General features: G+C 40.3%; 1 protein-coding gene across 2 annotated transcripts in view; it reads left to right on the plus strand.

Annotated features, from left to right (window-relative positions):
- ambra1 (autophagy and beclin 1 regulator 1) overlaps positions 1 to 24,078 on the plus strand; it is a 325,084-nt gene that overhangs the window by 257,777 nt on the left and 43,229 nt on the right. For both annotated transcript variants that reach the window (XM_033039200.1, XM_033039201.1), the window contains one exon: positions 8,272 to 8,411. In XM_033039200.1, the coding sequence (XP_032895091.1) occupies positions 8,272 to 8,411 (140 nt within the window). The remainder of the gene's footprint in view (positions 1 to 8,271; positions 8,412 to 24,078) is intronic.

Here is a 24,078-nt window from a genome sequence, read left to right on the forward strand (position 1 = left end):
GGTCATGTAATTGTATAATGAAGTTGATTTGCATCATTCTGGCAGCCAGTCCATAATCTGCACAGCAGACTATGCTAATGTAATCATTTGTATGCTGTGTATTGTTTCTAAAGCTGGCTACATTATGCCATTGATAGAATTTGATTTTTTTTTAATGTAATCAATTTATGATTTTTAAAAATGTGGGGTTTTCAGATTTTTGCTGAAGATCCTGTTATTAGAACTTTGCATCTTTTCCAGAGACATACAGTGTCGAAGCAGGCACTTCGGCCGATCTGTGGTAACCATCATCTGGTACTTGAATGACCAGGCAATATGGACTTAATCCCATTTTATCTGCATTCATTTCATATCTCTCTCATTCATGTACCTATCTATATCAAGTCAAATTATGTCACATATTTGTCATATGTGCAAATATGCAGAGCTACAATGAAAATCTTATTTGCAGTGGCTTCACAGGCACATGCTCAACACAGAAAAGCTATAAATTATATTTAAATTATACATATTACACATCCTACAAGCAGTGAAAAGAAAAAGACTGCTCAAAAATACGAGGCGTTATTCCAGACACAATTAGACATCAAGTCTATGACGGTGTGCAAGAGGTAGGCTGTAGTGTCGTGTTGCCAAGGTAGGAATTGAGTTGTGCAGGTCAGTTGGCTTAGGCTTATTAATACCATGTGTACCAAGGTACAGTGAAAGCTTTCTTTTACATGCTATCTCTTCAAATGAGATAATACTATACATTAATACTATCAATCCAAACTTAAGTACAATAGGTGAAGAGAAAGATGCAGCGTGCAGAATATAATTCTCAGCATTGTAGTGCAACAATTGCAGTGTTAAAGTCACAATGAGGTAGAGAATCAGACTATCCTAGCTGATGGATGGACCAAATAGCTGTTCCTAAACCTGATGGTGTGCGATTTCAGCTCTCTGAAGTTCTTGCCCAACAGTAGTTCATTCCATATACTTTGATGTGAACTATTTATCCCTCCGATCTCCATTAAACCACCTCCCTCTCCCCTTAAACCTGTACTCTCTTGTTTTACCCACAACTATGTGAAATCAACTACAGCTATCTTCATCTTAATTTTATATACCTTGAATTATTTTAAAATGCTGTGCTCTTGGTATCAGTAGGAGGATAAGGAATTGTAAACAAGCCAGCCAATATTCGCTGAGAAAGAATACGGCAGCAGGCTCACTAGAAAGGTTCGGGTCACAATGAAAGCCGTGTTATCGTCAGAGCAAGGATGGTTAAACAACGAGCACCAACAGTATGGAAGGATGAGTTTGGCACACAGACAGAAGGGGATTTGGAATCAACCTACTTTATTTTGCCATACATACACCTGCATATTACAAATGGTGGACTCAGCCCAGTCCATCACAGCCACAGTCCACCCCTCCATCGACAGCATCTACATAAGGCCCTGCCATCAAGGATTCCCACCATCCGGGAATCCGAGAAGCCATGCCCTCTTCTCACTACTATCCTCAAGGAGGAGGTATAGAAGCCTGAGGTCCCACATCATTCGGTTCAGGAATAGCTGCTTTCCTGCTTTCCATCAGTCTGAAGAAGGGTTTCGGACTGAAACGTTGCCCATTTCCTTCGCTCCATAGATGCTGCCGCACCCGCTGAGTTTCTCCAGCACTTTTGTCTGTATTCCTACGACGACCAGGTTTTGAACCAACATGCGCAACCTCAATCCTACCTCAACACAGAACGTTGCCGTCCATTTATTACATCACCATGGACAGTTTTCATATTGTATTTTGCACTAGTCTTGATTTTTCATTTTTAGAAATGTTATGTATAGTTTTATTTCTTATGGGTCTGAGTCTCGCCTGTGGTATTTATAACTGTCTCTCACTGTACTGTGCTTAGGACATTCGGTCCATCAAATCTACTCCGCCATTCAATCATGGCTGATCTATCTCTGTCTCCTATCCCCATTCTCCTGCCTTCTACCCATAACCCCTGACACTTGCACTAATCAATAATCTATCTATCTCTGCCTTAAAAATATCCATTGACAGTCTCCACAGCCTTCCGTTGCAAATTCCACCGATTCACCAAATTCCTCCTCATCTCCTTCCTAAAGGAATATCCTTTAATTCTGAGGCTATGACCTCCAGTCCTAGACTCTCCCATTAGTGGAAACATTCTCGCCACAGCTACTCTATCCAAGCCTTTCATTATTCAGTATGTTTCGATGAGGTTCCCCCTCATTCTTCTAAACTCCAGCAAGAACAGGGCCAGTGCCATCAAACGCTCATCATACGTTAACCCATTCATTCCTGGGATCATTCTTGTAATCCTCCTCAGGCCCCTCTCCAGAGCCAGCACATCCTTCCTCAGGTATGGTGCCCAAAATTGTTCACAAAGGTCCAAATGCAGCCTGACTAGCGCCTTAGAGCTTCAGCATTACATCCCTGTTTTTGTATTCTAGCCCTCTTGAAATAAATCATAGCATTGTGCTTGCCTTCTTGTAGATTAACTTTTTTGGGAATCCTGTACCAGCATCCCGAGTCCCTTTACATCTCTGATTTCTGGATTCTCTCCCCACTTAGAAAATAGTCTATGCCTTTATTTCTACTACCAAAATGCATGACTCCACACTTTGCTATACTATATTTTATCTTCCACTTCTCTGCCCACTCTTCCAACCTGTCCAAGTCCTTCTGCAGAGTCCTTGCTTTCTCCACCTTCTGCCCTTCCACCTATTTTCGTGTCATCCGCTAACTTGGCCTTGAATCCCCTCATCCAAATCATTAATATACAATGTGAAGAGCAGCGGCCCTAGCACCGACCCCTGCGGAACTCCACTAGTCACTGGCAGCCAATCAGAAAAACTCCCTTTGTTGCCATGCTTTGCCTTTTGCCATCCAGCCAACCTGCTATCCATGCTAGTATCTGCCCTTAGATACCATGGGCTCTCGTCTTCCTTAGCAGCCTCACGTGTGGCACCTTATCGAAGGCTTTCTGAAAATCTAGGTAAATAACACCTTTTGTCCCTCCTGCTATTTACTTCTTCATTTCATCACAAGAGTCCTGTCTGCAGTTTGGTTAAATCATTATTCCTCCTCCACCCTGTACCATGAACAAATAAAGACAAAAGTAACCTTTGTCAAAGGAGGCAAGGAAAGGGGTATGGTCACTTTTTGCGTTCAGCAATACCTCTAAGCTGACCAGTTTTTATGTAGACTGTGATGACACTGGTCATTGGCAAGACTAAGACACGGTTCAACTGGCACCAATTTTACTTTCAGCATATATTTATTTCCTTTGAGCAGAAATTGGCTTTGTACCCCCTCCCTCTTTTTGCCCCCCTCCCCCCTTTTGCCCCCTCCCCCATTTTGACTCCCCTTTTCCCCTCCACTTTTGCCCACAGTCCCCGCCACTCTGTCGCTTGCCCTCTGCCCCCACTCCCTCTGTCACTCACTCCTTCCCCTCCCCTCATTCACACCCTCCCTCCCTCGCCCCCCTTCCCTCTTCCTGTTCCATTCTCACCGTACAGTAGAAAATGGAAATAGATTTTAACCAACTATTGAAATAGTTTAAAAAAACATTTGGTTGATTGTGACATTTGAATATTGTTAAGGGCCTGTCCCACTGTACGAGGTAATTCAAGAGTTCTCCCAAGTTTTCCCCTGATTCAAACTCGGAGAATGTCCGTAACAGGTCCTTAGGAGTTTGTGGATGTCTCGTAGCGCCTCGTACGAGTAAAAAGTATCAATTTTTTTCATCACGAGTATTTTTTTACTCGCGGACAATTTTCCCAGTGTTGAAAAAACGTCACAAGTTTACCGGATTTCCCGAGTACCTACCGTTACTCGTACGAGCCGCTACGTGACATCCATGAACTCCTACGGACCCGCTACGGACATTCTCCGAGTTCGAATCAGGGGAAAACTCGGGAGAACTCTTGAATTACCTCGTACAGTGGGACAGGCCCTTTAGGAAGAATGTCTTAGCTGCTGGGATGTGGTCTGAAGTGGAGTCAGCAGAGGCCGAATGAAACATGCAGGCAATAATTCAATGAGAAGCTTGGTGTTTTAATTGGCTAGCTTGTCTCCTGCAGTTTCTTCACTGCGAATCTCCACTGAGTTGTAGTGGAAAAAACAAATGACAACAATGAAAGATGAAGTTAGCCATGCACAGCAAATCTTCAGTTAATGTGGATTAATTATTATTTTTGGTTAATCAAAAACCTGTGATAAGCAAGTGGAATATAGTGAATGGCAATAGGTCACCACGGGTCTGTAGTTGACCAATCCTATTCCCCTGTATTACTGCAGCTTCACCATGGAGCTGCCCTTGGGAGAACGCGGAGGCAGGCATTGTCAGTTATTTGAGAGTGTGCTGCCCCAGTGTGCAGCAATTTTTAACTGAAGATGGCAATTTATTATTCATTGTTTTAATGACATGCCAAAAATTAGCATAAACTCTTCTCCCAGGCACGGGGATTTTTGTACATTGTGGTGACCCCTGTGATCTGTTCACACTGGAGGATTAGTCTGTTGAAAAGCTCATCATGCTTGTCTCAGTACAGTTATATTTTGTTCAAATTAGTTTTCTTTCTTTCAGTGTTTTTTTTTTAATGTTGTTGCCCTCAAAGAATTCACAGGAACGGTGGAGGTGGAGACCAGATTAAAATTGAAGTTTATTTGACGGTGCATTGAATGATGATGCTTTTTGAATGAATTATACATTTTGAAATATCTTTATGATTATCAATTAATCAGGGCAGCAGCAGAAGAATGTTGAGATTGTCTGGTTTTTTTAAGTGTATCTTTTGGAGATTGCAGCCTTCAGTGAGAAGTTTGTTCTTGATTGAAATACATGCTCACCTTTCAGCAACTGTCTGACTTGTTGGGAGAGTGAAATAGGACATTGTATGCTGTTTTATCCATGTGGCATCTTCCCTGACACTCTACTGCCATCCTCTACTCACTCAAGGTTACCAACCTGGAAACCTTGGAGAAACAAGGAACTGCAGATGCCAGTTTACACGAAAGGACACAAAGTGCTGGAGTAACTCAGTGGGTCAGGCAGCATCTCTTGAGAACATGAATAGGCAATGTTTAGGGTCAGGACACTTCTTCAGTCTGAAGAAGGATCCCGCCCCGAAACGTCAACTATTCATGCTCTCCTGAGATGCTGCTTGACCCACTAAGTTACTCTAGAACTTTGTGTCCGTAAATGATTTTGAATTGGGCAATCTACAGACTTAAGTAGTAGATTGGTCTTAACGGAGTCAAAATGCTTTGAAGGAAAATTATTGATGCTTTAAAAAGTAACAAATTACCATTATTTTATTATTGTGTCTATTTCATGTAAAAGGAAATAATTCTTCTTCATATTCCGCGCCAAAAATAATGGGAGCAGATGGATGATCCAGATCTGTTCTAACCATTTGTCATCTGTGTTCAGAGATGAGGTTTAGCACAGGTTCTATCTTTGGCTACCATTATTCTCCACGGCTTATTGTGTAATTTTTGCTCTTAATTTGTGAAGATGTTTAATTTCAAGATACATTAGTGTTGGTCTTCGGATTGAGGGAAGATACCCTCCTGTGGAACACCTCGTAACATTTTATCTTTCGATGCTAAAGATTCCAGATCCAAACGGCCGTTTCACTAAAAAGTATTAAAAAAATATTGAAGCATTCTCATTTATTGTCATAAATCATTATCACTAGCTCAATTTCCCAGTTGATGCTACAGTTAAAATATCAGTTTACAGTAAACTTTGTTTATCTTCAATGAGGCACGGAGGTCGTCATTATTGAATTGACAACTGCAGCTTTTAAAATTGGCTGCCCAACATCAATGTAATTAACTGTTGCATCCTATCTATACTTCCTTATCTGGCATATATAACTCCGGGAGAAAATTTATCTTTAAATGTTTTATTGTTTTAAGGATCTTGGCCTTAATTTAATTTGTATCAGTAAATCATTCAGATGTTACTTATTCAGTGTATGGACATAAAATGCTGTAATTACTGATAACATTTAAATTAATAAGTTAAAATAAATGAAGAGCAATTCTTTCTGATCTACAAACTAATGAGATATTAAGGTTGTCAGTTTTTAAATTGTTTCTTTTTAAAAACTATTATTCAGCTTCTCTTCTAAAATAATTGAATGATATGACAGAAATATTTCAAATGACATTAGAAACGGGAATAGTCCCCGAGGATTGGCGTACTGCGCATGTTGTTCCATTGTTTAAAAAGGGTTCTAAGAGTAAACCTAGCAATTATAGACCTGTTAGTTTGACTTCAGTGGTGGGCAAATTAATGGAAAAGATACTTAGAGATAATATATATAAGCATCTGGATAAACAGGGTCTGATTAGGAACAGTCAACATGGATTTGTGCCTGGAAGGTCATGTTTGACTAATCTTCTTGAATTTTTTGAAGAGGTTACTAGGGAAATTGACGAGGGTAAAGCAGTGGATGTTGTCTATATGGACTTTAGTAAGGCCTTTGACAAGGTTCCTCATGGAAGGTTGGTTAAGAAGGTTAAACTGTTGGGTATAAATGCAGGAATAGCAAGATGGATTCAGCAGTGGCTGAATGGGAGAAGCCAGAGGGTAATGGTGGATGGCTGTTTGTCGGGTTGGAGGCAGGTGACTAGTGTGGTGCCTCAGGGATCTGTGTTGGGTCCTTTATTGTTTGTCATGTACATCAGTGATCTGGATGAAGGGGTGGTAAATTGGATTAGTAAGTATGCAGATGATACCAAGATAGGGGGTGTTGTGGATAATGAACAGGATTTCCAAAGTCTACAGAGTGATTTAGGCCATTTGGAAAAATGGGCTGAAAGATGGCAGATGGAGTTTAATGCCGATAAATGTGAGGTGTTACACCTTGGCAGGACAAATCAAAATAGGACGTACATGATAAATGGTAGGGAATTGAAGAATACAGTTGAACAGAGGGATCTGGGAATAACCGTGCATAGTTCCTTGAAGGTGGAATCTCATATAGATAGGGTGGTAAAGAAAGCTTTTGGTATGCTAGCCTTTATAAATCAGAGCATTGAGTATAGAAGCTGGGATGTAATGTTAAAATTGTACAAGGCATTGGTGAGACCAAATCTGGAGTATGGTGTACAATTTTGGTTGCCCAATTATAGGAAGGATGTCAACAAAATAGAGAGGGTACAGAGGAGATTTACTAGAATGTTGCCTGGGTTTCAACAACTAAGTTACAGAGATAGGTTGAATAAGTTAGGTCTTTATTCTCTGGAGCGCAGAAGGTTAAGGGGGGACTTGATAGAGGTCTTTAAAATGATGAGAGGGATAGACAGAGTTGATGTGATCAAGCTTTTCCCTTTGAGAATAGGGAAGATTCAAACAAGAGGACATGACTTCAGAATTAAGGGACAGAAGTTTAGGGGTAACATGAGGGGGATCTTCTTTACTCAGAGAGTGGTAGCGGTGTGGAATGAGCATCCAGTGGAAGTGGTGGCGGCAGGTTCGTTGGTATCATTTAAAAATAAATTGGATAGGCATATGGATGAGAAGGGAATGGAGGGTTATGGTATGAGTGCAGGCAGGTGGGACTAAGGGAAAAAAGTTGTTCAGCACGGACTTGTAGGGCCGAGATGGCCTGTTTCCGTGCTGTAATTGTTATATGGTTATATGATACTAGACTTGTTCCTCAGCGCTCCGTTGCAGCTTGCCTTTCTTCAACGAATACAGCTAGTGACAGAATGTTAGACTGAGGTGAGGGATAGGGTTCAGGACTAGGCTGAATAGTTCTTTGTCAGTGAATCTTACTACATCTGGAGTGAAAATTCTGAAAGCTTTTAACACTTGCCTTTAACATTTCAATGGAAGCAACAACTGTGATCAACCAAGCCCTCAGTCAAGCGGAGAATTCTAAAAAACTATGTTTTGCACATTAATAACATTTTTTGCATTTCCTATCAACCAGTTGTCTTCCAATAAATCTCTATTGTGTAAGATTCCAATATCAATGATCTTTCCATATGATTGAGCTCTATGAATTATAAACAAACTATTCCTCCACTGAGGTAAACTTCCATGTCCAAATACAGACACTTGTCGACTTATGTAAGGATTACGTTCCGTGAATCCTTGCTTGTCAGATTTTATGTAAGTGAGAATCACCAACTCTGTGTCTGTTTCAATGTTTCCATGGTTTATTATCGCGTGTAACAAGGTACAGTGAGTTTTTTTTGTATACAGATCATGCATCTAACTGCTATTTCCTCTCTTTGCAGAGAGTGTTCAATGTTTTGTACCCAATGCCTCCAGACCAGAGGAGACATGTCAGTATAAACTCAGCACGCTGGCTTCCAGAGCCTGGGATGGGGCTGGCCTATGGGACCAATAAGGGAGACCTCGTCATTTGCCGGCCTGTGTAAGTAACTTTTAATATTTAAATGCATTTTGTCCGAACCTATTGCTTGCAAGGAATTGTGTTTTGCAATTTATATATGACTTAGTGCTAATACTGTTTACTTGGCACTAAGTCATCAATATAAAGAGTATGTAAAGAGACCTGGGTACGATCCTGACTACGCGTACTGTCTGTACGGAGTTTGTATGTTCCCCTTATGACCTGCATGGGTTTTCTCCAAGATTTCTCGTTTCCTCCCATACTCTAAAGACATACAGGTTTGCAGGTTAATTGGCTTTGTATAATTGTAAATTGTCCCTGGCGTGTGTGGGATAGTGTATGTGTGCGAGGACCGCTGGTCGGCGTGGACTTGGTGGGCCAAAGTGCCTGTTTCTCTAAACTAAATTAAACTAAAGCACTGCTGAAGCGTGCAAGTAGAAGGAAATGATGTGTAGGGTACTGAAGGAAATGTACAATGAAAGGTGATCAGAGTGAGTAGGCTAATAAGGAATAGCGATAGTGTGCACTCTTAGGATGACAGCATAGACTGATTTTCTTAACAACATTTATTTTATCAACTTAAAATATTACTTTAATTAGGTTTAGCTGGAGTAAGGCATTGCATTTATTATTAGCATTTGTAATGAGTAGGTAGGGGTGCCTGTTTTCAAAAATAATTTTGTCTGAAAAAAATCTTCAATAGATTTTTTTCTAGAACTGAAATTTCAAAATACCTACCAGAAAATGAATTACAAATTTGTCTCTCATTTGTTAATGGTAATTCTTGCTTAAATGATAATTAATCAGTGATGCACATTTTGAGAATATTTGGCCATTGTGCCTATATGGCTCACGGGTCACCAGTGAATGGTGGATCAGGCTCGAGAGATTGACTCACCGATTCCAACTCTGAAGTTCTTCAAGCATTGGAAAATAACCTGGTTTGTCAGAACTTTTTGTTTTTCACATGTTCCTGTGACATTTAAAAGGCTTTGGGTGGACATGTGTTTTAGAGGCATATGAGCCAAATGCAGGCAAATGTGACTAGCCCAGTATACTAACTTGGTCTTTAGAAATACTGCAAGCAGTCCCTTCTATCCTACATACTAGGGACAATTTACAATTAACAGAACCCATTTAACCTACAAACCTGTACATCTGTGGAATGTGGGAGGAAGTCAGAGCACCCAGAGAAGACCTATGCCACTATAGGGCACAAACTCTGTACAGACAGCACCCGTAGTCAGGATTGAACCCTGGTCTCAACTCTACGATGCACCACTGTGCCATCTGTGTGGTCGGCATGGACAAGATGGGCCAAAGGGCCTATTTCGGTGCTGTATCACTATGACTATCTACAAACATCCCATTCAGAATCATACTTGACACTTATTGACATTTTTCAATGGTTGGAAAATGTGCATAGCTGCTGATTTTAACTGTACAATATATTGGCTACAGTTAACATCATTTTCATCTTTGAACTGATTTCTGACCATGTTTGGATGTCAATGTTAACTGTTTGAGATGGAACAACAACTCATTAATATATAGCCTTTAACTTAGACATCACAAGCTATTCACAGGGGAGTTATTGACTACAGTTGACATTGATCAATGTGGTTAGATTGATATTGGAAATAGTAGTAAGTGGTTCTTGTGACCTTTACCATTGTGACACTTCAACAGCATGACCTTTACCATCAATAACTGAAAGATGCATCTGTTGCATAAACTAAATGTAAGAACAGGCTTGAGGGGCTTTTGACTTTTGATTTGATATTTCTCCATATTAAATAGACATTGGTTTTAAGGATGAATGATGAGAACGTTAGAAAAGGTGATTATTTCACTGCCGTTCATGGAAGCTTACTGTATCAAAACTGTCCACTTTGTGTACATCACAATAATCTCGAGGTGTGCACCCATATTGTGTCTATAGCAGTATCATTCCCACTGCTCACAATGTCTCAAAGTACACCGCAATTAATTACATTAGTCAATTAATCTTCAAGAATTTTGTGAAATACCTTGCAATATTTCTCATAGATGTAAAATGGTGCTGCATAAATTAATCTTTACATATTCTCATGCAACAGAGACTGATTACCTTGTTGTTGAGTTACAATGCCGATATTTATATTCTCAGTTTCCAATTCCTGAAAATACATTGTTCCGTGTTCACGTTGATTTTTAATGGGTACTAACATCAACATGGGTGGTGGAAGATTAGAAAACTCTACTCTTTTTTTAGACAAAATGTTGTAAACGCAAACACAGTTGGCTATTTATGTCACCGTTTGCATTGAAACAGTTAAACGACAGCAAAAGACTGAAACTGTAAGGGTGTTTTTTTTTAATTTAATTTTCTTTGTAATTTGTCGTGGAGCATAAGTATCAGCCTTTTTAGCCAAATTGAAAGGTACCAGGTAATTTAGTCATGTACCCAGTGACCAAAAGCATTTGCCATTTTATTCTTCATCCTCTGTATGGTTGCATACTCTACTCACAAGGTCAAATGGCAAATGTATTTATAAGGAAGAAATATTAATGATAAGTTAACTACTCATCTCCAATCTTTCAATGTTTACTAAACTTGACTCTCTCTCCATGAATGTAGAAAATGAACTTCGCAGACGTTGCACTATATAATGTACTTTCCCATTTCTCACTGTCTGATGATAACCCAGGCTAATGATCACTTTCTAACATCTTAAAATGTTTACCCAGTTTCCAAACCAAGTTGTGAAATATTTGTCAGGAAATAATCGGCATTAAACAGATTCAAGGAACTCTCCATTCAAGCTTCCAATGAATGTTCAATTGAAATTCCAAATGAACTTTTGAGTTTATATTAAATTATTCTCTTTCATTAGGACATCTCACTCAGGCAAGCAGATGACTGTACAATTACATTAGGTTATTTCAATATATAATGTTAAAGAAGATTTTTTAAATACCTGTGCTAGAATTAAAGACACCAGTGAAATATTACTCAAAATACTTAATTTTTCTCAAAGTCTTTTTTTGTTATAGATTCTCAGTTTACATGGAAGTATTAAGAGTATTTATGATAAGTGAATACATTTAATTTTATGAAATATTACAAAACCTGTTGAGAAACTACCAAGAATGTGAAGCCAGAGGAACCACATTTTTATTTATTATAATTCAACATTGTTTTTAAAAAAAAGATAAGGGCCATGTCTTCAAGTTCATTGGCAGTTTTTTTGTTCCTCAATCAAGATCTCTCTCCCTTTCCTGTCAGTGCTCTTGTTGATTAAAGGATTCCTCCACCAAATTCATTATAAATGGCAAAGAATGAACAACCATGACAGACAGCTCAGAACTGTTCAGTCCCAAGGATCCTTAACACAGGTTGAAAAACTTTGACAAGCTGATGGTAGAATTGTTTTCAACACCCACTGTACAAACCAAAGCGTCCTCAAAGTAAAACACACAAAATTAATTGGTAGAGGGAAATAATAAAAATTGGCAAAACTCCACCTGTAGATTACTAAATAAAATATCACATTACAGGGACACGTCTTGTACAACAAATTGTGGTTAGTTTGTAGCACCCTTTAATACCAAACCATCCAGTATGTTTTTAAATATTGCCTCTTATTTGAGGTAACTGATTAATCTCAAAAAATAACTTTTTAATATATATTTCTGGCACATTGCAGAGGAAATCTTGCTGGATTATCTGATACTTCTTTAAAGCAGATCAGTGATGCATAGTTGCATTGGCTGCAGGTTAAAGAGGTGACCTGTACTTGTAATATATATTGTCTGGTCATGGTTGCTCAAGCAGGAAGCCTAGACGCATTTTTGTGTTTTCATTCAACATTAACTGGCTTATCACAAACATAACTTTGTAAATTCATAGGATCTAGGAGCATAATTAGTTCATTCGACCCATCAAGTCTACTCCGCCATTCAAACATGGCTGATCTATCTTTCCCTCAAGGTAGATAAAAATGCTGGAGAAACTCAGCGGGTGAGGCAGCATCTGTGGAGCGAAGGAATAGGTGACGTTTCATGTCGAGACCCTTCTTCAGACTGATGTGGGGGTGGTGGGGGCGGGAAGAAGAAAGGAAGAGGCATAGACAGTGGGCAGTGGGAGAGCTGGGAAGTGGAGGGGAAGGAGGGAGAAAGCAAGGAATACCTGAAGTTGGAGAAGTCAATGTTCATACCGTTGGGGTGTAAACTACCCAAGCAAAATATGAGGTGCTGCTCCTCCAATTTACGGTGGGACTCACTCTGGCCATGGAGGAGGCCCAGGACAGAAAGATCGGATTTGGAATGGGAGGAGGAGTTGAAGTGCTGAGCCACAGGGAGATCAGGTTGGTTATTGCGAACTGATGTTGGGCGAAGCGTTCGCCAAGCCTCCGCTTGGTCTCACCGATGTAGAGCAGCTGACAACTAGAGCAGTGGATGCAATAGATGAGGTTGGACGAGGTGCAGGTGAACCTCTGCCGCACCTGGAAAGACTGCTTGTGTCCTTGGATAGAGTCAAGGGGGAAGGTAAAGCAACGTGTGGCATTTCCTGCGGTTGCAAGGGAAAGTAGGGTGGTTTCGGTGGGAAGGGACAAATTGACCAGTGAGTTACGGAGGGAGCCGTCTCTGCGGATAGCCGAAAGGGGTGAGATGGGAAGATGTGGCCAGTGGTGGGATCAAGTTGGAGGTGGCATAAATGTTGGAGGATTATCTGTTGTATGTGACGGCTGGTGCGGTGGAAAGTGAGGACAAAGGGGACTCTGCCCTTGTTACGAGTGGGGGGGATGGGGAGTGAGAGCAGAGTTACGGGGTATAGAAAGGACACTGGTGAGAGTCTTATCTATAGTCCTCATTCTCCTGCCTTCACCCCATGAATCCTGACACCATTACTAATCAAGAATCTGCCAATCTCTGATTAAAATATCCATTGAATTGGCTTCCACAGCAGTCTGTGGCAATGAATCTCACAGATTCACCACCCTCTGACTAACAAAATTCCTCCTCATCTTTCTGAAGGTACGTCCTTTTAATCTGTGGCATTATATTACATTTTAATCAACATTACTTTTGATTTCTTACAATTACATTAATCAGTTTTAATGTGCTGCCTTTGGAAAGCCAATTGTAAACGATATTTCCTTGTACATAATATGCCTAGCCTTCTGCTCATAATATTGAGACGCAGAATTCAGTTTCTTTGTGAATTTTAAAAAAAATTGTGAAGCTTTCAGAACATGTCCATGGGCTTATGTCTAAAACCTATACTTTAAATGTACCAGAGTGGGGCCTCCCCACCCTAGCCACCGTAGTGGGGACTCTGTGGTTGAGTAAATGCAAGACAGATGTTCAGGGAATCAAGCAATATGATAGATGTAGGAAAGAACTCAGATGCTAGTTTAAATCGAAGATAAACGCAAAATGCAGGAGTAACTCAGCGGGACATGCAGCATCTCTGGAGAGAAGGAATGGGTGACGTTTCGGGTCGAGACACATCTTCAGAAGGGTCTTATCCCGAAATGTCACCCATTACTTCTCTCAAGAGATGCTGCCTGTCCCACTGAGTTACACCAGCATTTTGTGTCTGTCTTCACGCAATATGATAGGTGTGCAGGAAGGTGGAGCTGAGGTGAAAGATAAGCCACAAGCTTATTCAATGGTGAACGAGGGACCAGATAGATGTTTCCTGCTTCTAATTCTTAGGCCAGATCTAGCCTTCATCCAAATGACCAAATACCTGAATTTCCCTTCAACATCAAGGGTAACAATTATACCAAAACCCAGAGGTAGAATCTCTGAGAGGATGGAACCTTGAGTAAAACACAGTGCTCAAGTAGATCAGCAGGTCAGGCAATGTCTGTGGAGGCAAAGGTTCAGGTCGGGAACCCTCAGACCAAAACCAAAGTTGATTCTCTCCTTTTCTGCTCTCCGGTTGAGTCCTGGCAGCCCAATTAGCACTGTACTTGATGGATATCATCAGCCAGCTAGCTCACTGCAGGCCGGAGTTCAGAACTGGGGCTTCCGTTTTACTCGGTACTATATCACCATGAAGTAGCCTTTCAGCTGGTGGTAACTTTCATCATTCTATAGATTAGAATGCATTAAAATGAGGATGGGCTGTATTTTTAGTCTAATTTAAAATAATGAGTTGAAACTCATTAAATGACTGAAGAATTGTCAACGACTTTCAACGAGGGATTTAATGAGGTGGTTTATCGACGTTGCCTTTGAAGGATAAATCCTTGGTTTTAGCAAATCAGGAAAATTAAACACAGGCATGCTCACAGTTTGAGTACTTGTTTGTTCAGTGCAAACGTTCAGTCATTAATGAAGGAAGCAGCCCCCTATCCTGATTATTCCAGTGTTGCTGTCTTATGAAGGATTGGGTGTAATGATGGTTACTTTGAGATGCAGTGCCGGCGACGTTCTCATGGGAACGGAGTAGTATGTAAACTCAATTAAATGAATATCTCCTAAACTAAGGGAGAGATAATTACTCAAGTTAGTCCACAGATCATAACATTTTCTGGTGTTTGTACATCTTATATACTTCATGACTCGCAAATCAAATACAGATTAAATGTTTAACGGAACACCATTAACTGATGTCAGCACCTTTATTCTAGTGGCCTGCAGTTGCATTAAGTAGAGGATTTTATTGTTTGCTCAAGCAAGTTGCCCAGTATGTCCCCCCCCCCCCCCCCCCCCCCGCCGCCGTGGGAAGTGGCTTGTCTTGCTTCTATGGCATAATGTAGACTGGGTCATTTTGGTTCCTTTCACAAGGACCGTAATTGAGAATTGATTCCAGTTTTACAATTGTGAACTTTCACTTGCAGCAAAACAAATGCTGGAGCTACAAGATAGGCCCAATGCGAGTGTGAATCATTTTTAATATTGCAACCTACCCCATACTGAGAAATGTATGCTTAATATTGGAGAACAGGTCCCCGAAAGATCGCCTATCCATGTCCGCCAGCGATGCTGCCTTATGTGCTGAGTTACTCTAGCACTTTGTGTTTTATACAAGATTTCAGCATTTGCAGTTCTTTGTATCTCCATTTATAAGTCTGGCACTTAGCAGTGTTGTCAAACACAATGTATGCCAGTGGAATTTACGCCAAATCATGTCTGAATTTTGTCCCTACAAATCTGACAGCAAATTTAAGTACAGCTTTAGGCACTAGTCAGTAGCTAGTAAATCCCTGGTGGCTCAAATATCCAGGAACAAGTAAAATTAATATTAAAATATATTTTCTAGCCATGTCAGGTACTGGAATCGTTACAGACCTCTGGGTTTCCAGGTATTTACCACAGGGGAACATCGAACAAATGGTGTTAAGGGTAAAAACAAAGAACTACATATGGTAGTTAATAGAATAAGTAGTGGGAGATGCTTCTCCACCCCTTTCCTCATTTTATTTATTCGTGTCTGCGAGCAAGTCTAACATTGCCCTGGGAAGTCCTTGAAGATACTATAACAATATATTAATCAACTGGTTGCATCTACCTTTTCCTCTGGGATTGGAGATAATATAATGCCATGAATTGCAAAATGTTTAATGGACTGAAGATGAGATGGAGTTGGAATGAAGTAGACATTTCTCCTCTGGGGGGCTCTGACTAGAGAAGTGCTATGGCACCAGTGCTGGGAACCCAGCCCTCAACCGTAGAACCATAGAAAAATAGGTGAAGGAGTAGGCCATTTGGCCCTTCGAGCCAGCACCGCTATTCAATATGATCATGGCTGATCATCTAAAATCAGTACCCCGTTCCTGCTTGTTCCCCATAATCCCATGATTCCTTTAGCCCTAAGAGATAAATCTAAAGGGCCTGTCCCACTGTACGAAGTAATTCAAGTGTTCTCCCAAGTTTTCCCCTGATTCGAACTCGGAGAGTGTCCGTAGCGGGTCCGTAGGAGTTCATGGATGTCTCGTAGCGGCTCGTACGAGTAAAAATTAGCGATTTTTTTCATTACAGGTATTTTTTTACTCGTGGACATTTTTCACAGTGTTGAAAAAATGTCACGAGTTTACTGGATTTCCAGAGTACCTACCGTTAGCATTACGAGCCGCTACGAGGCATCCACGAACTCCTACGGTCCCGCTACGGACATTCTCCGAGTTCGAATCAGGGGAAAATACCGGAGAACTCTGGAATTACCTCGTACAATGGTTCAGGGGCTTAACTCTCTCTTTGAAACATCCAGTGAATTGGCCTCCACTGCCTTCTGTGGCAGAGAATTCCATAGATTCACAACTCTCTGGATGAAGGAGTTTTTCCTCATCTCAGTCCTAATCGGCTACGCCGTACTATTAAACTGTGACCCCTGGTTTTGGACTCTCCCAACATCAGGAACATTTTTCCTGCATCTAGACTGTCCAATCCGTTAAGAATTTTATATGTTTCTGTAAGATACCCTCTCATCCTAAATTCCAGTGAATACAAGCCTAGTCGACCTATTCTTTCATCATATGTCAGTTCCACCAACCTACGCTGTACTCCCACAATAGCAATAATGTCCTTCCTCAAATTAGGAGACCAAAATTGCACACAGTCTCACCAGGAACCTGTACAACTGCAGTAGGACCTCCTTGCTCCTAAATTCAAATCCTCTCGCAATGAAGGCCAACATACCATTAGCTTCCTTCACTGCCTGCTGTACCTGTATGCTTACTTTCAGTGACTGATGTACAAGCACACCCAGTGTGCATCAATGATGTAGATGAGGGACCCAGGTACATAATGTCAAGGTTGATGATACAGAACTGATGGTTCTAGGGTTCTAGAAGATGTACTAAAGATAAGTTGATGTGCAAGGGCACTGCAGGTGGAATTATAATAGGGGGGAGATGTAAGGTTATTGACTATACGGGAAAGATAGTAAAACAATGCATTCTTTAAATAATGATAAATTAAAAGGCCTTGGTGTTCAGCGGAAACTGGATGCCCTTGCACACAAATCTCTGAACGTTTATAAGTGGGTATTGCAACCAATTAGGAAGGTAAACTACTTGTTGGTCTTTACAGCAAGGAGATTTATGAACAAGAGTGTACAGGCTCCCGGTGAGAGCTGCCTTGGAATAATGCATGACGTAGTGCTGTGAAGAGAAAATAAGTTGACATTCTTTCTTGAATTTAGAATATAAAGTGGTGATGTCATTGAAGCACCTGGCATTCTTTTGGAGCATGACAGGTGAGATGCAGGAAGGACATTTTCTCTTTCTGGAATTCATTCAGGAATGAGATGAGAGGATTTATTTTCCCTCAGAGAGTAGTGAATCTTGTTGACTTCTACATCATAGATGCCTGTGGAGGCTTATGAACACCCGAGGAAAGTACTGCTAAGACAAGATAACGGAATGTTACACTTATAGTGAATAACATTTCTATTTGCTGATTACACTCATACTCCCTCACTCCTGACACTTTCTGTTTTTAAAAAAGGCAGTGATTTTTTTTTAATCTGCTTTGTCTATGGTTTCCTTGGTGACCATGTAGTTTCAGACTCTGGCTGGAATTATCCTTGGTATTCAAAGGTTCAAAGATCTGTTTATTATCATGTGTGCCAGTTAAGGTACAGTAGAACTCGAATTACCATACAGCCATACTAAAAACAAATTGAGCAGGCATTGAAGTGATCATTATTGCCGGAAAGCATTAGTGAGCAGTTTATGGCACAGTTGCCTGTGTTCTCTGCAAATGCAGAGTCTACTTTCTCTTACTTCAAGTTGGCACTTTCATTCCATGCTGCCAAAATGTTCCAACCATATCCATTTTGGCCTCTTGAACAAACATATTTGTCCTTATTTGGACTTATATTTGTCCAAAAGGGTAAATAGACCAGTTGTCCTTGAAGCCTGTATCTTAATTTCAACTATCCTTGAAGCCTTAGCTCATTTTCAACTATTGAAATGTTTCAGTCTCAGTTTTTTAAGAAATCAAGTCTCATCAGATTTATAGTGGTGGGTTGGTGAATGGAGAAGAGTTCCAGATTTTCAAACCCCGGGATGCCAAATGGTCCTCCTTCAAGTATATCTTGCATGAATCATTAATATTGAATTGGTGTTCGCAGGTCTTATTTTCTTACAGGGATATGGTATGTTAGATTTAGAGATACAGTGTAGAAAAAGGCCCACCCACTCTGCACCAACCAGCGATCACCCATACACTAGTTCTGTCCTACACACTAGGAACAATTTACAGCTAATTTAATCCACAAACCTGTACGTCTTTGTACGTAGGAGGGAGCTGGAGCACCCAGAGAAAATACACGCAGTCACAGGGAGAACATACAAACTCCGTACAAACAGCACCCGTAGTCAGGTTTGAACCCGGGTCTCTGATGCTATAAGGCAGAAACTCTACCGTTGCTCCACTGTGCCGCCCGCCTTCATCTGGTTGCTTTAATTTTTATTCTACCAATTCACACTGCACTATTTTAATCTCACACTTTGAAATAAAACAGTTGGAACATTTTAATCAACTTACCACACAACATTCACGTTGCTATCTTTAAAATTTAAATTAAGGGAGAAGGATACTTTATGGTAAACATAAGTACATCTCACATCTATGTGCTAAACAATTCAACTTCTTAAATATGCCAGTATTTTATCTATCTGGTGGTCCACTTGCTCTTTTCTTTCCCATATGTTGTCTTCCATAATGTTCAGAAAGCTGGTCAGGATTCGCATTAAATGAAACTAAACAATGTTGTGCATTGGAGGATGATTCATGGCCTTTGAGCATTATGCAGCAAAAGAATCAAGAACTTGTCATAGCAAATCTTCCTTTCAGTAGGTATTTTGAAGAATTTACATTGTTTGAAGGTCAAGAAGTAAGCAAGCCTAACAATGCACGATAACGCACTGAAAAAAATATGCAGTGATTGGATACTTCATTTCCTAACCAAGGTTGAGACCATATGCACTCTTGTTATGCACTGTGGTGCTGGACTTAGTTTTTCCAATGAGACATTAAAATTAGGTATCTTATAGTTCCTCAGTTGGATTTTTATTTTAAAGATACCGAGAATAATATTTTGATTTTGATCAAGTAGTTCACTCTAGTATTTAACCAATATTTCTCCCTCTGAAAAAGGGTCTCGATCCAAAACGTCACCCATTCCTTCTCTCCAGAGATGCTGCCTGTCCCACTGAGTTACTCCAGCATTTTGTGTCTATCTCCCTCAACATGTTGACAAGAAACATTGGAATATTCAGAAATTAGTGTTTGTGTTACCTGCATTGCACCTATTGATACAGTTTGACTGTAAAGCACTGTGGTTCACATCGAGTCTGTAGGTGCCACATAAATGCCTCAAATTAGAAATACTCTGCTATATTTGTCACCCCCGATAGGTAACCTGATGTTTTGCTGGAAAGAGCAAAATATTTTCCTGACCGTCCTATCAAATTTACTCGGCTCTCATATTGATCAAAATCACTATTTTTCTTCAACATTTTGATCTGCTGCAACTGCTCTAAAAATTCTTGACTATAGATCTTCATTTCCCACTAATATTCAAACTCATACCGACAGTAAAATATTTATGGAAGCAAGGAACTGCAGATGCTGGTTTACTTTTTTTTAAAAGACCCAAAGTGCTGTAGTAACTGAGCGGGTCAGTCAGTGTCAGTGTCCCTGGAGAACATGGATAGGTGTCATTTCAGGTCTGGACCCTTATTCACGCTCTTCTTCAGACTTCAGCTTAAACTTTGAACTGTAGTGAGCAATTCCAGCTTAGTTTATTATTATCATGTGTGTACCGAGATACAGTGACAAGCTTTTGTCGTGTGCTCTTCAGTCAAAGACGAAGCATGATTGCAATCAAGTCCTCCACAGTGTACAGATAAATAAAGATTTAAGAGTGGGGCGATTGTGACGTAAGATACCTGATCCTCTTTGGGAGCAAGCACGCAATGATACGCCACGTGTTATCTTAGAAAAATAAAATCTAGTATTCCTGTTGATTAATTAATATGCTGGCTTATTGTCAGTTGTTTATCATTAAACAGAATGCAGCTCAGTTTTATTCTGCATCCTTGTCATAGAAAAAGCAGAGTTCACGATTCAGATGAATGCTGGAAGGGTTGCCTGGATATGAGATTATCAAGCTGAACCTGTTCTCGCTGAGGGTGGAGATGTTTCTCAGCAAATCCATTAATTAATCCACCTAAAATGTCAAAACCATTATTCACCATGTAATTTTTATTAGCATCATGTTAAATTACTTAATAAGAGCTGATGGATTTAATATTTTATCATGGAAAATTATTTATAATAGTCACACATATTTGTACAGTAATGAGACTGAAGTTACATGGCAGCAGGGAGTAGAATATAATTTGAACCTTGTATTTTACTAAAATTAAAATTATATTTAGTATTTTATTAAAATAACCTGGACAGTATAGGAAGGAACTGCAGCATCTCTGGAGAAAATGGATAGTGGTAAAGTGTTTAAGAAGGAACTGCAGATGCTGGAAAATCGAAGGTAGACAAAAGTGCTGGAGAAACTCAGCGGGTGCAGCAGCATTTATGGAGCGAAGGAAATAGGCAACGTTTCGGGCCGAAACCCTTCTTAATTTGGGTCGGAACACTTCTTCGGACTGAGTCTGAAGAAGGGTTCCGACCCAAAGCATCACCCATCCTTTTTCTCCAGAGATCCTGCCTAACCCACTGAGTTACTCCAGCACTTTGTGTCTAAATAACCTTGACAAACATAAATAGGAATTGAGCAGCAGTTTCTTCAGCATTAGAGTGATACAGTGTGGGAACAGGCCCTTCGGCCCAACTTGCCCACATCGGCCAACTATGTCCCAGTTCCACTAGTTCCACTTGCCTGCGCTTGGTCCATATACCTCCAAACCTGTTCTATCCATGTACCTGTCCAACTGTTTCTTAAACAATGGAATAGTCCCAGCCTCAACTACTTCCTCTGGCAGCTTGTTCCATTCACCCACCACCCTTTATGTGAAAAAGTTACCCCTCGGATTCCTATTCAATCTTTCCCCCTTCACCTTGAACCTATGTCCTCTGGTCCTCGATTCCCCTACTCTGGGCAAGAGCCTCTGTACATCTACCCAAGCATGATTTTGTACATGGTAAATTTTTCAATGCTTTGGCTGATGAAGCATTGCCTCCAAAAAATTTTCACTGTGCTGAGGTGGTGAGTCATTTTATAACCTTTAAGCTGAAAACTAAAGCAACTCACTAGTTTGGAAATAAAGAAGGATGTCCATCTTCAATCTCAAATTCTATATTGTTTTTTTTATGGTTTGCCTTCATTGAAGTGCCACCTAATGTCCAATGTTCCAGTTTTCCTATTCCTCTCCAGAGCTAATTATCTGAACTGAAGTTGGATGTTGTCAGTCTAAAAATAAATGCTTTTGGTATAGTTTTATTAAACACATTTGGCATTTTTATGGTCATAAAAAAGATACAAAATGTTAGAGTTATTCAATGAGTCAGACAGCATCTCTGGAGAACATGGATAGGTGGCATTTCAGTTTGTGAGTCTGAAGAAGGATCCCGACATGAAACATCACCTCAGAAATGCTGCCTGGCCCACTGAGTTACTGCAGCATTTGCAATTCCTTGTGTCTATATCTTCATGTTGTGTTTCAGTTTTCACATGCTCTTCCCAGGCACATCACATTTACCTTAAATATTTACAATATTCTTTGCACCAAAGAAACCTCCCTTGATATATCTATATCCATCTATCTATATACTATTAAAACTGTGTGTGTGTGTGTGCGTGTGTGTGTGTGTTTGTAGGTGTATGTCAGATTCGGCCTTTGATTCCCTGGTCCGCCAAAACCACACGCTGAAACTCCGTGATTTCTTCCATTTCGCTAGCTAATTCACTTTTACATTCACTCAAACAATCCTCAAAACATTTGGACATTTTTACATGACATTGCTGTGTCCCAAACATTATGGTGCCCTGAAATGGGGGGGACTAGGTATAAACATTGTTGTAATTTCTACATGGTGAAACCAAAATGTATATAAATGGCCTTTTTTAAATACTGACAATGTGCACTTTAACCACGTGATTTTTACTATTACAAATCTCAAATTGTGGAGTACAGAGGCGAATAAATAACTGATGGGTCTTTGTCCCAAACATTATGGAGTGCACTCCATTATAGATAGACTTCAAGTGAAATAAAACGAGTGAGAGGGTAGAGCTGAAAATAAGTTGAAAATGTGTCTTCAGAAAATAGCTAAAGGATGCAAATGAATATTTTAATTAGATTGAACTGGCTCAGTGCCAGAGACCCAGGTTCGATCCTGACTACGGGTGCTGTCTATATGGTGTTAGTACGTGTGACCGCCTGGGTTTTCTCTGGTTTCTCCCACACTACAAAGAAGTACAGGTTTGTAGGTTAATTGGCTTCAGTAAAATGTTAATTTGTCCCTAGTGTGTAGGATAGTTCCAGTGTATGGGATGATTGCTGGTCACGCAGACTCGGTGGGCCGAAGGGCCTGTTTCCACGCTCTATCTCTAAAGTATAAAGTAAAGCAATGCATAGAAATTGACTTGTGACAATAGCTGCCACAGATCTTCAAAAGCAGCGCATATTGGAACCACTGAACGTGGCACCTCAAAGATGATAGCCCAACAACAGCCCCATAGATATCTGGTCGAGGAAGAAAGATGCGTTTCCTGCCCATAATGCTGCACTCTATTTTGGGTAACGGGTAATTAGATTTACGAGGATTTTGCCAGGATTAGAGAGCTATAGGGAGAGGTTGAGTAGGCTGGGTCATTATTCCGTGGAGCACAGGAGGATGAGGGAGGATCTTATAGAGGTGTACAAAATCATGAGGGGAATAGATTGGGTAGATGCACAGAGTCTCTTGCCCAGAGTAAGAGAATAGAGGACCAGAGGACATAGGTTCAAGGTGAATGGGAAAAGATTTAATAAGAACATTTTCACACAAAGGGTGGTGGGTGTATGGAACAAGCTGCCAGAGGAGGTAGTTGAGGCTGGGACTATCTCATCATTTAAGAGAGTTAGACAAGTACATGGATAGGACAGGTTTGGAGGGGTATGGACCAAGCACAAGCATGTGGGACTCGTGTAGCTGGGACATTGTTGGCCGGTGTGGGCAAGTTGGGCCGAAGAGCTTGCTTCCACACTGTATCACTCACTAAGTCAGTCAGCACATATTGCTCGCTCTATTATCTCACTTGACATAAAGACCTCAACAGAAACAAGATTTAAGAATCAGAATTGTTTTCCAAAATCCAAGTGGGATAAGATATCAAAGCTACTTTCATTGCAAAGTGCCACACAGCTAATATTGGAGTTCAATACTTTCAAGAGCGAAACCAACAATAAGAAAACAAACTGACACCCAATGGCACCTGATTATGAAGATGAGTAGAAAGGAACAAAGTCAACCAACCTTCTGATCATTGTGAAGCAGAAACAGATATCAGCAGAGATAATTGCTCTGCGGTTTTACATGGGAATGAAGCAGTATCTTTGAGAAACACAACAATCTGTCTGTAAAGTGAGCCGAATATAGAAAAGTACAAATTTTATCATTATTTAGGCTCATAAGCCACACAGTTTTTTAAAATTCATAGCAATTCAAAGCTATTTTTTTTTCTTTATAATTTGCGCTATTGAATATTGACTTGGGTGTTTGAAGTAGGCTTCACCATCAA

The sequence above is a fragment of the Amblyraja radiata genome, chromosome 20, assembly GCF_010909765.2.
Source record: "Amblyraja radiata isolate CabotCenter1 chromosome 20, sAmbRad1.1.pri, whole genome shotgun sequence".
Lineage (NCBI taxonomy): Eukaryota > Metazoa > Chordata > Chondrichthyes > Rajiformes > Rajidae > Amblyraja > Amblyraja radiata.